Here is a 12,182-nt window from a genome sequence, read left to right on the forward strand (position 1 = left end):
TATACTTTTTTACGGATCCGTTTGCGAGGTCTGCATCTGTGCCAGCCCGCGCCGACCCGCAAAAGCGGTTTTACGCGAACTGCAAACGCGTTTTGCGAGCCGGCGGGATGCGGGGTCTGCTAAAGTTGCTCTTAGAATAACGAGCACACTAATTGACTACTTTTACAAAATACATAATTGATCTACTACTACTCGAACATCTATCTTGGTGGAAAAGATTTTTGAGTGAATTCAGTCCTTTAAACAAAAAAGGGAGGGAGTACTTATTTCGCTTTCACAGCACTAAGCTCCAGGGAGGCGGGCGTTGAATCCGCACTTGCCTAGTTGACCGAGCGGCCGCGTTGTCATCTCCACTTCCACCCATTCCTCCCGGCGATGGGTTTCATCGTCGGGGACACGCTCGCGTCGGCGGTGGTGAAGGAGGCGGTGAACATGATCCGCGTCGCGGCCGAGCGCGAGGCGGGGCTGCTCTGGAGCTTCAAGGACGACCTGGGGGCCATGGGGGACACGCTGGAGACCATCCACGCGGCGCTCAGGGACGCGGACGCCGCCCGGGGGCCGGCGCCGGCGAGGATGGACGAGAGGACGCGCCTGCTGCTCGGGCGCCTCAAGGCGGCGGCGCAAGACATCGAGGACCTGCTGGAGGAGTTCGCGGACGCCGGCGCCCGGGGCCGCCGCAGCAACTGGCTCCTCGAGGTTCGTCGTGTTTTACCGGAAATTGGCATGTGTCATGTGTGCATCCACTAGCTCTGAAGCTGCAGTTTCCAAAGTGTGCAATTTTGCTAGCAAAATGTCGCTCTCCCTACTTTTGGAGTGATGTGGTGATGGTGGATTGTTGTTCAGAAGAACTACAAGCTAACCCGTAATTTACACGAATGTTTTTCTGTATCTTCATAGTATTACTGCAAACCTGTAGAGAACCTTCCTCTCAGTATGTTTCATACGTACTTCCATTTCACCATATTTTTCCTACTGAACGGGCGTTAACTACTACCAACAGGGGCCCCGCTGCCGCTGGTGCTATAATATATCTCTGTCGCGCAGCATCTTGGCTCACAAAATGAAGAAGATGAGGGAAAGATTAGGACGAATTCAAGCAGATGCTGGCCTTGCAAGATCCCATGGTGGCACGAGTAGCGACCTCCATGATCAGGATGATGATATCAGCCGAAGAGAAACATGGTCGGATTTCAGAGAATATATCGTGGGGAGAGAGGAGGACAGAGAAGCTGTAGTGAGCGCTTTGCTCAGGCACACCGAGAAAGAGCTCTCTGTTATTTCGATTCATGGCTTTGGCGGTTTAGGGAAGACGACACTTGCCCGGCTGGCCTTCAATGCTGAGCCTGTGATTAGAGCCTTCGATTGTAGGGTCTGGATTCATGTGTCTATGAAATATGATTTGATAAAAATTGGCAAGTCGATACTTTCCAAACTTGAAGCAAATTGTTCTGGTGATTTGGATCACTTGAAGACGCAACTGAAAGGATTGCTCAAGGACAAGACCTTCTTGATCGTTCTGGATGACATTTGGGAGGAAGACCCGCATGAACTGCTGAAGTTGATGGATTTTCTGAATGTTGGTGCAAAGGGAAGCATGGTCTTAGTTACTACACGATATGAGAAAATCGCTATAAACATGGACCCTGTCCTGTGCCACAGGCTGGAGAGTTTATCTGATGGAGAATGTTGGGATCTTTTCAAGGAAACGGCCTTCGTCTCTCAAGCCAAAGAAGCAAGACTGCAACACATCGGCAGAGACATAGTAAAGAAGTGCAAAGGTGTTCCTCTGGCTGTGAGATCGCTTGCATTCGTACTAAAATGGAAGGAAGGGGTTGATGAGTGGGAAGATATCAGGGATAGTCACCTCTGGGAATTGGAGGGAAAACAGGATATATCTTTTGAGAGTGTCCTACCATCATTGAAGTTGAGCTTTCAACATATGTCTGCCACCTTGAAATTATGCTTTGTGTATTGCTCTGTCTTCCCAAAAGGCAGTTACATTGATAAGGACTTGCTGATCCAACAATGGATTGCACTTGGGTTTATTCGGCTTAATGAGTCGTTCCATCCTGAAAGGCGCGGTGAGGAGTATGTTAAACAACTTTTGGGGATGTCCTTCCTTCAGATTTCAACTACACAAACACCTGTGAGTCACCCTGTAGGCTTTTATAAATATTTTCTCAGGTTTAGTTTCATTCTGTTCCTTATCAAATACCAGATAGTCGCATACCATGAATGAAACTAAATCTTTGGGGATTGTAACGCTATGTAATCTTCGGCTACCCCCCCCACCCCTCTCTCTCCCTCTCGCAACCCCCCTGTAACCTCCTGTGTAAACATCTCTTTTAAGTAATATATGGTTCAGGCCGGCGTAAGCCCGCCGTTGACGCGTCAAAAAAAAAATACCAGATAGTCGCATACCATGATCCAGTTCCCAATTTATGGAAGCAGAAGAACCAATATGTGAATTCAATATGCAATCATAGGTGTAGATGTCATCCAAGTGTTGTGATTATTTATGAATATGCATCACTTGAAAATACGAGTATATGTCGTTGGTGTTATCCAAATCAGCTCATTATACTTTTGTGTTGGATTGTTCTGTTGTTTTTGTCTTTAAAAGTGGAATTGCTCAGCATTTGGCTGGCACATGGTGTTTGTTTGTAACATTTTTCTTCCAGATTTCCAGGAAATGTATTGAAGCACCAAATGTATTCCGTTTGCATGACCTAGTATATGACTTGGCAAGATCGCTGGCGATGGTGGACCTACTTTTCCTTGACACTGAGAGTAACCTTAAAGTTAGTTCCACACACAATGACTGCCGTTATGCAGTGCTCACCAATTGCAATCCAACAACTCTCCGTAACAACATGATGAGAAAACTGAGGGCTCTCCATGTTAACGAATGGAAGCAAGAAAAGATCCCTAACAAAATATTTTCTACTAAATTCTTGAGAGTCTTGAATTTAAGTGGATGTTCTCTTTTGGTGCTGCCAAGTTGCATCAAACAGTTGAAGCTACTGAGGTACCTTGATGCTTCAGGAATGCAAGATAAAACGCTTAATCACTTGAGCAGTCTGCACAATTTACAGGCATTAAAGCTCTCAGGTAGCTTGATTGGGGCACTTCCACATGACATGGGTTCTCTTGAGAAGCTGCGTTACTTAAATCTGAGTGGTTGTTCTAATCTTTTGGTACTGCCAGAATCATTATGTAGTCTTGGAAAGTTGCAGTATCTAGACATGTCGAACTGCTCTGCAATTAAGGAGTTGCCTCCACATTTTGGCAATCTTTTTAGCCTGTCAACTCTGGATTTATCATCTTGTTGCGACTTAACAAAGCTTCCAGAGAGTCTTGGTAGCCTTCAAAAGCTTCGTGTTCTAGATCTTTCAAACTGTTGGAAACTCGATGCATTGTCTGATTCTTTTGCTAAACTTGATCATTTGAAGGGTCTAAATTTGTCATGTTGTTATCAACTTAAAGAGCTACCAGAACTATTTGGCAACCTTGAGACTCTGGATCTGTCAGATTGTCACAAGCTTCAGAAATTGCCTGAATCTATTTCTGGACTTAAAAATTTGAAGGTACTAATTCTATCTGACTGCTGGGAACTAACTGTACTTCCAGAGTCATTCGGGAATCTCAAACAACTCCAGTATCTAGACCTGTCAAGTTCTCAGATTTCTGCATTGCCTGAATCTGTTAGTGAACTTGTCAATTTAGAGTATATGAATATATCATGGTGCACGGATCTTCATAAGTTACCTGGTAACTATGGCAATTTAGTCAAACTTGAAGAGCTGAACATGTCATACATTGGCAATGGTAATGTCAACATTCCGAAGGGAATAGCTGAAATGTCCAATCTCAAGATTCTGCTGGCGGATGGCCTTGTCAATTGGTCATGGGAAAATGAAGAAGATATCGTGTTCTTTAATGCTTTAAGTAGCTCCAGGTCTAGTTTTTTCTTTACTGGGGAGAATAAACCAAGTGATTTAAGCATAAAGAATAATACTCTTCAAGTTGGAGATCTTGGGCGTGTGCAGAATCTTGCGGAAGTTGAGGAACTGCAATTATCGAAAAGGCGGCAGCTGCGCTCACTGATTGTCTCGGGGCATGGTTATGGGACTGGTACAGAACTAGCACAAGAACTTGTGCCTCAAGAGGCCGTGCTTGAGAAATTGCAACCTCCAAGGACACTAGAGCGGTTTGAATTGTTGGGCTGTACTATTTCTACATTTCCTAGTTGGATGACAGACATTGCATCTTTCCTCCCAAACCTTGCTCACCTTGAACTACGCCATCTGGAAACATGTGGCTGCCTTCCACCCCTTGGACAACTGCCTAAGCTACATATGTTGGTGATATCTGACATGCCTCACATCAAGGAAGTCAATCAAGAATTCTCAGGGGGTGCTAGACCATTTCAGAAGTTAAGAAACATTGTGATAGAGAATATGCCAAACCTGGAGAAATGGCACACAGATGCTACTGTAAGTGGCAATGATGTGGAATTCATGTTCCCAGTTCTTCATCATGTGAAGATACACAAATGTCCAAAGTTGAGATTTCAGCCGTTCCTTCCTCGATCTGTGTCATTGGAAATTTATAGAAGCAATCAAGTTCTATCGTCAGGAGTTCGATCAAATGGCCATTTGTATTACATGCCAACAATAAGGGTGCTGATCGATTCCTGCACACTATCTTCTGATGGTTTGATGGGGTTGCAGTCTCTTACCTCCCTCAAGTTCCTCGGTGTGCGCCACTGCAAAGGTCTGGATAACTGGAGAGGTAGCATTGCCATGCTAACTTCACTGAAGATTTTAGATATAGCAATGAGCAGTGTTCCTGAATGCTTGGGAGGCGTCACTTCACTGGAGTGTCTGAAAATCCACAACTGCCTAGTAAATTATAACACTCTAGAGCAAGTACTACATCTTACTGCATTGGTGGACCTGTCGATTTGTTGTAGCCACCCGACTAAATTAGTAAATGACCAAGAGGTAAGAAGCATAACCAACAAGATACGTTTTTCTTACTTTGACACGCTTCACTCTTCACAAAATGACACAGATCTGTATAGAAATTACATATATTTCATGTAGGGCATTGCGTGCTGTCATTTAACATCATAATCTGTCAAATCATAGACCCATGAATTGAAAAAGATAATTTTGTGTGCCAACAATATGCAGTTTCTGGTGGAACCAGCCAACCAGGCTTCAAGTAGAATTCAGAATGACAAAAAGAACACAAATGGACAATAAACCTCAAAAAAATGTAGGAGAAGAATCATAATTTCTGATAGTTTGGCATCTTCGTTTTACAGGTCAATTGGTTGACGAATATGGTATCCTGTCTCAAGAATCTTGTAAATCTTGAGCTTGACAATTTCATTGGCTGCGACCGACTTCCTCCCCTTGGCTGTCTAGAAAAGCTACGTTCATTGACACTACGACAGATGCCTGATCTCAAGACAGTGCATCAGGATATTTCCGGGGGCAGCAATTGTTTGCCGATGCTACAAACCCTCAAGATAGGGAGCATGCCTAATCTTGAAAGGTGGACTACCGCGCATGCTCCTGCAGCACATGCTGCTCATGTGAGGATCTTACCTGATCTTCAACTACTCAAGGTTTTTGACTGTCCAAAGCTTAAGTTTGTGCCATTTCTTCCAGTCTGCTCAAAGTGCATTATCAGTGTGACTAGTGACGTAATAGTGCCGGAGCACCATGATGATCCTGCTCCCTGGGACATGCCCACATCAGAACTATTCTGCTTCTATTTACATGGTAGATGCACAGGACTCCAATACTTCAAATTCCTGAGATTACTATCAGTTTATGGCTGTACAAATATGAGCAGTTGGCAAGAAAGCATCCTCCTCCTTACCTCCCTTCAGAAACTGGAGTTGCATGGGAGTGACATGCCTGGATGGTTGTGCAAACTCTCCTCGCTGCGTGAACTTCACATCATAAAGAGCAAACCACCGCTCAACCTATCCCAGTTTGTTTATGATCGTCACCAGATTGCCTTAAGAATCGAGGATTGCCAGGGGACACTCAAGCAGGTGCCTTCTGTGGTGATTTTGGACATGATAAGACACATTACTTTTGTGGAAATAATTGGTGTAAGTTCTGTCCAGCACCTTAAATATACGAACATACCATCTTTTAAAGTTTTTTGATACAAAAGTTATGCAATTACTTTCTTCCTAATTCTTAGCCGATGTCAAGGTAGCTGTGCAAGGTCCATTTCTGAATTATACTTTTCACCTGTGCTATTACGTTGACACCCCATGCAAAAGTGTGACGTGCTTCTTTCTATGTGCAAGATTCTATCGAAACAATGATTCTGTAACACTAGTAACTAGAATTCCAAATCATCCTCTTCTTTTGGGTAACATTCATGTAATTAAACCATTTTTCTGTAAAAAAATGTATTTGAATATTGTGTGGCACAGTCAAACAGTGATTTCAAGATTTTGGCATAATCTTATTTCATTCAGTGACATGACAAGATGGTCACTTCCATCCCTCATCTTGTTCTAATGCTCTAGCATTTTTATGTCAGTGTGAGCCGATAATGCATGCAGAGTGGCGAAATGGTGAACTCTTCAAGTGCAAACTTCGAAAGTCCAGTGAGGTGAGTATGGCTTGATTGACCTACTTAAGTGCTTTGGCTCATGTAGACATCAGATTAACCTTGTCGTTGTAATAGAAGATGGCATTCTAATTTAAAGCACATATTTACCCTCACTCATAACATTTATCATGTTACTCATTCCTCTTGGTGTAGTATTCATTATGATTATTCTAGTCCCGTAAACAAACATGGAAGCACTCATATGGATACTGAAGGAGACATGGATATCTCACGAAATGATGGTGAAAAGTCACCTTGGAATCATAGAATGTCATGTACCCAAGGTCAATTCTTTGAAGCTAGTTTGACAATATACTAGAGAATGGAGGCAGCACATGGTAGGGCTTTAGAGGGTGTTTGGTTAGGCTTATTGGAGGTGGCTTTTGTCTTATAAGACAAAACCGAAAGAAACGTGTTTCTGTAACCTGTTCATGTTCTTTTGGCTTTGGCTATTGGCTTATACTACTAGCTGTATGCTTTGGAAGAAGCTTGTATTTCAGAAGGGTTTTTTTGAGAGAAAAGAAGAAACTTCTTCAACCAATACGCCCTAAGGCACGGCCATGCATAACTTATAAATCGCACGTGGAAGGGGTGGGCGATTATCTAATATCTAATCAGTTTGCCAAACGACCTACAATATTCCCACAACAGAGAGCCCACAGCCTTTTTTTTTTGCAACAGACAGTGCACATCCCAACCAAACACGCCCTTATACTCATGTCCCTTACGAGACTGCACAGTTTTCTTATTCCCATGATAAGCTGATATTACTATGCTACAAAGAGTCGCAAACTTAACAGAGTAGACTGAAGATTTTCACTTTGCTGTTGCAGTGGTACATGCCGGATGCAGATGCTGGGTCACTGCCGACCATCCTTGGCACGTGGCAAGAGGTGCAAGCAGAAAAGGCGAACCTCGATACTTTTATCTGTTTTAAGTATCTTGTAGCATGGTCTCTCTAAATTCAGCATTTCTCTCCCACTGAAAACTCTATGGTCAATGCAGGAACCGACAGAGTTCCTCTCTGGTGATGCAGCCAACCCTGACCAACCAGGCCCTTCAGGAACCAAGTGACCGATGATGATGATGCGAATAAGGAGATGGCGGCAGTGAAGACCTCCCTCCGCCGGATGCTTCTTCCTCGGTGAAATACATGAGTTTCTCATTTCTGTTGTGTGCTGCAAACACAGCACCCAGCTGCAAAACGTACTCCTTGCTATCCGTATTGTTGCTTCGCGTTAATTTGAAGCCAATGCACCCCCTGTGATTCGAATCGCCGCATGGGCAATATGTTCCTGCAAATCAGGTCTGTGAAAGTTAGTATATGGTTAACTGGTTTGGTTGTGTTGCTGTTCAGAAAAACGAAAAGTGCTTTGGTTGTGTTCAAACGGATTTTACAGATTGAAGGGTCCATTACTGGAGTCAGCAGTACTGTGAGGGTATATTCATTGTATTGGTAATATGACGTGCCATGTCACAATATCAAAATGTTGTTGACAATTTGGTGTGCATGGGTTATCTGGGAGCTACTTACTGGTCTGACCTGTACCAATGTGTAATTCCAACTTTCTCTTCTTCTCTTATTTAAAGTAGTGGCAATAAAGCAAAACAAACAGTGACTGAAACTTTCAGCAGAATAAAGCAAAACATTGGTACATCTAGATACCGGGGGACACAACTAGATACATCCATTTCTGCGACGAGTAATTCGGAACGGAGGGAGTAGTTGCTTAGAAGACGAATTCAACTATTCTCGCAGAGTAAATAAGAGAAGAAGAGAAAGTTGGAATTACACATTGGTACAGGTCAGACCAGTAAGTACTCCCTCCGTTTCTTTTTAGTCTGCATATAAGGTTTGGTCAAAGTCAAGCTTTGTAAAGTTTGACTAATTTTATATTAAAAAATATAAACATTGACAATATGAAATCAATATTATCAGATGCATCACAAAATGTATTTTCATACTATATAGTTTTAATATTGTAGATGTTCATTTTTTTATATAAATTTGGTCAAACTTTGTGTAGTTTGACTTTGACCAAATCTTATATGCGGAGTAAAAAGAAACGGAGGGAGTAGCTCCCAGATAACCCATGCACACCAAATCCAATCTACTGGGGGACACAACCTGAATTACTCGTCCCAGAAATGGAGCTACATTTCAGACACCGGGGGGCACAGCCTGAAAATAAAGCAAAACAAACAGTACTGAAACTTTCAGCAGAATAACGAAACTCAAGTGCTCAACTCACTGCAAGAACCGCCACATCTGCATCGACACCAAATGCTTCATCTAAGAGAAAATGCAGCTAGCAACTTTAAAGTAGTGGCAATTGTCAACACATTACAGGCTGATGTCACTGCATCATTGTTCAAACAGTTTCAGAATTTTAGAACCGTGATGCCAACGCAAATAGGTTTCCTACTGTCAGGAGAACAAACCAAGTTTAGCTTAGCTAGCAGAAACACAACAACTGCTGGGTTTTCCTGAACCCATATCTCAACGGAAGGAACCGGGCTCTAATGTCATCGTGTCTGAGGCGGCGACACTTCTGAAGACGTGGACAGGAAAGCGACTTGTAGGGGTATCTCTCTACTCTGCATCGACATCCGCATACCGCAGCCGCGCGTGAACTGAATTAGCAGAAAAATAGTTAAGCAGTTAGGCATCATGTGTCACAAGTGCTGCAACAAGTTTAAATACGAAGATAAGAAAGAAGATGTACAGAACCTCAAAACAATGTACTCGATACAGTTACAGTAGGCTGAAAAACAGAGATCATTATCTTCTCTGTGAATCAGAACTAGGCAGACCGAACTGATTTGGGTTTTGAAGTTCAGAAGTTTTCCACTAGTGGCATATATATGGTACATTGATATTAATTAAATTGAAGAACTGAATCATCTGAATGGAAGCACAGTGGCATCAAAACCAATAGTTTCCATATCAAGGTTCAGTGGGGATTTTAGACCTATGAAATGATTTTCACCCCAACAAACTAGCTTCAGAGACAACCTTCCAGCATAATGTCGTGCCGGTCGAACACCTACGGATTTGATTCAGGAACTTCTACTGATGTCTATAAACCTATAGCAGTTTAGATTCCTAACTGAAACAGATTAGCAGCAAAAGTTTCAGCAAACTGTTTTTCAGACTACTGTTTTCCAAGCACGGGCAGATTAGCACTCAACTGAAACCAAAACGAAAACATCCGGACAAGTTCAAACTACTGCAAATCTGAGCTAGGCAGACCGAACTGATTTGGCTTTTGAAGTTCAGAAGTTTTCCACTAGTGGCATACATATGGTATATTGGTATTGATTAAATTGAAGAACTGAATCCTCTGAATGGCATCAAAACCAATAGTTTCCAACTAGCTTCAGTCAAACAGTGTGGATTTTAGAGTTATGAAATGATTTTCACCCTAACAAACAACTAGCTTCAGACAACTGATTTGATTCAGCAATTTTTACTGATGCCTATAATCCTACAGCAGTTCAGATTCCTAACTGAAACAGAGTAGCAGCAAAAGTTTCAGCAAACAGACTGCTTTTCAGACTACTAGTTTCGATTCGAACACTGTTTCCCAAGCACGGGCAGATCAGCACTCAACTGAAATGAAACCCAAAACATCCGGACAAGTTCAAGACTAGTGCAAATAAGAGTTTCTTGCCAAAGGAGAAGAGTTAGGAAGTAGAGGGGCTCTTACGAGGCGTCCCGGCGATGACGACGACGACGTGGAGGGGCTGGCGGTTGTTGGGCAGGTCGACGAGGAGTGGGAAAAGCCGGCCATCACGTGTGGGGAGGCACAAGACGAGGTCGCCGACGCCCAAGACTTGGACGGCGTTGAGCAGCCTGGCCAGCTCCTTCCTCAGGCGGAACACGGATCTCCCCCTGAACGTGTGCCAGCCGCTGGTGATGAGGTCCCCGTGGTTGTCCGTCCACACGTACACGATCTGCCGCGACGGCAGCACGGCCCGGGGGAGGGTAAGCTGCAGTTGAGCCCCAACATCGTCAGCAGATCAAAATCATCAGATACGAATTTGAGATGCCAAGAATTTGAAAGCGCAAATTTGGCAAGAACCGAGCCAAGAATTGCTCCCAGGCGAACGAAATTAACACGATTTGCGATCTCCGCGGTCATATTCCGATGCATGTTAAGGACGTCCAATCCAAGAACCCAGCTCGCGCGAATTCGATGGGGAAGAATCAAGAAGCGGGCATGGCGGACTCACCCCGGTCGAACGTGGGAGGGGAGGCATGGTCTCCCGGGCGGGGATGGGCTCCACGACCCAGTGCATCATCGTGCTGGCGCCGTCGATGTGGCCGATGCTGGCGCCGTTGTTCCAGGGGAGGTACTTGCCGTTGGCGCGGAGGCAGCCGAGGTTGAAGTGCTGGAGCCGGACGTCGTCCCCGGACCCCGTCCGGCTGGCCGTCCAGCAGACCGCGTCCGCCTCGCGATGGTCGTAGCTGCGCAGCTCGACGCGGAACCCGCGGAGGCCCACCGGCGCCGGCCCGTCCGTGGCGGCGAGGTACAGGCCGTAGGCGGCGCTGTGGAGGAGCAGGTACGGCACCTGCGCGCGGGGGGGATGGTGCACGTGCACCGCCCACGCCGCGTTCATCGACGCCCGGCGGTGGTGGAGGGAGGCGCCCTGCCCGTCATCGTCGGCGTGCAGGTACGTGCCCAGCGCGCGGCTCCGCAGCCGCACGTGCTGGCCGTGCTGGAACAGCTCCATGGGTCGCTTGAGCTGGACAGCCGCGGAGGAGAGGAGGTGGGATCTGCGCGGCGGAGACGGGGAGCGGGTTCTTGGTTTCTTGGCGCTCCGGCGACGGGGGGGAGAGGGGGAGCGAAGGCTGTTGGTTGCGACGGTTATGTTTGGGCGCCAAGGCGGAGTATTTCAAGGAGTGTGTGCCTGACGCCGTCCCCGTGCTCAGCTTTCGGCACTAGGTGGGCTTGTGGGCCGTGGCCTCGGAAACGTAATATTTATCTGTTTCTCAGCTAAGCTAAATAAAGCCCGTTTCTAATAAACAAAACATGATCCTAAAAAACATCCAATAAACAACAGAGTGACTAGAAAACTAGAGAGCTATGAGAGTAAACCAATTTTAAGCTTTGCTTTTGGAACAACTCATGCCTTATTTCAAATTTTCATGATTAAAAAAAGCAAAATGCTTCGCTACGGCTTTTCTTAGCTTCTAGCCGAGCCGTTGCTAAATGACATAGCCCGCTATTTGAAACTTTGATCATAAGAGGAGGCCAAAAGGACATCCTACTAGTGCGAGAATGTTTCCAAGTCTTCAACTACTCAAGGTGTATATGACTGTCTAAAGATAAAGTTCGTGACATTTCTTCCCGTCTACTCGAAGTGTATTATAAATGCGAACAATGAAGTAGTAACACCGGAGCACCAAAATAATGCTCATACAAAATCAATTTCGCTTGATCCATCGTGAAAGATATTCTCATATTTCATTTAATTAGTGTTGTAGATATTGCTATTTTTTCTATAAACTGGTCAAAGATAAAAAAAGG

The 12,182-nt window shown here is 44.7% G+C and overlaps 2 protein-coding genes across 3 annotated transcripts; one reads left to right on the plus strand and one right to left on the minus strand.

Annotated features, from left to right (window-relative positions):
* Window positions 1-286: 286 nt before the first annotated feature.
* On the plus strand, window positions 287-8,192 carry LOC125518745 (putative disease resistance protein RGA1). 2 transcript variants are annotated; one of them, XM_048683596.1, is made up of 7 exons: window positions 287-696; window positions 1,001-2,146; window positions 2,682-5,006; window positions 5,333-6,133; window positions 6,577-6,648; window positions 7,482-7,541; window positions 7,654-8,192. In XM_048683596.1, the coding sequence occupies exons 1-7, from the start codon at window positions 376-378 to the stop codon at window positions 7,720-7,722; spliced, it is 4,794 nt and encodes a 1,597-aa protein (XP_048539553.1). In that variant the 5' UTR covers window positions 287-375; the 3' UTR covers window positions 7,723-8,192. The 2 variants fall into 2 exon arrangements, with proteins under 2 accessions (XP_048539553.1, XP_048539554.1); XM_048683597.1 differs by lacking the exons at window positions 6,577-6,648; window positions 7,482-7,541; window positions 7,654-8,192 and having other exon boundaries at window positions 5,333-5,605; window positions 5,682-5,921.
* Window positions 8,193-8,972: 780 nt separating this feature from the next.
* On the minus strand, window positions 8,973-11,478 carry LOC125525245. Its single transcript, XM_048690250.1, has 3 exons — window positions 10,885-11,478; window positions 10,359-10,641; window positions 8,973-9,282 (listed from the first exon to the last, which is right to left on the minus strand). The coding sequence occupies exons 1-3, from the start codon at window positions 11,383-11,385 to the stop codon at window positions 9,242-9,244; spliced, it is 825 nt and encodes a 274-aa protein (XP_048546207.1). The 5' UTR covers window positions 11,386-11,478; the 3' UTR covers window positions 8,973-9,241.
* Between the last annotated feature and the right edge of the window lie 704 nt (window positions 11,479-12,182).

Source organism: Triticum urartu, chromosome 7, assembly GCF_003073215.2.
Source record: "Triticum urartu cultivar G1812 chromosome 7, Tu2.1, whole genome shotgun sequence".
Taxonomy (NCBI): domain Eukaryota; kingdom Viridiplantae; phylum Streptophyta; class Magnoliopsida; order Poales; family Poaceae; genus Triticum; species Triticum urartu.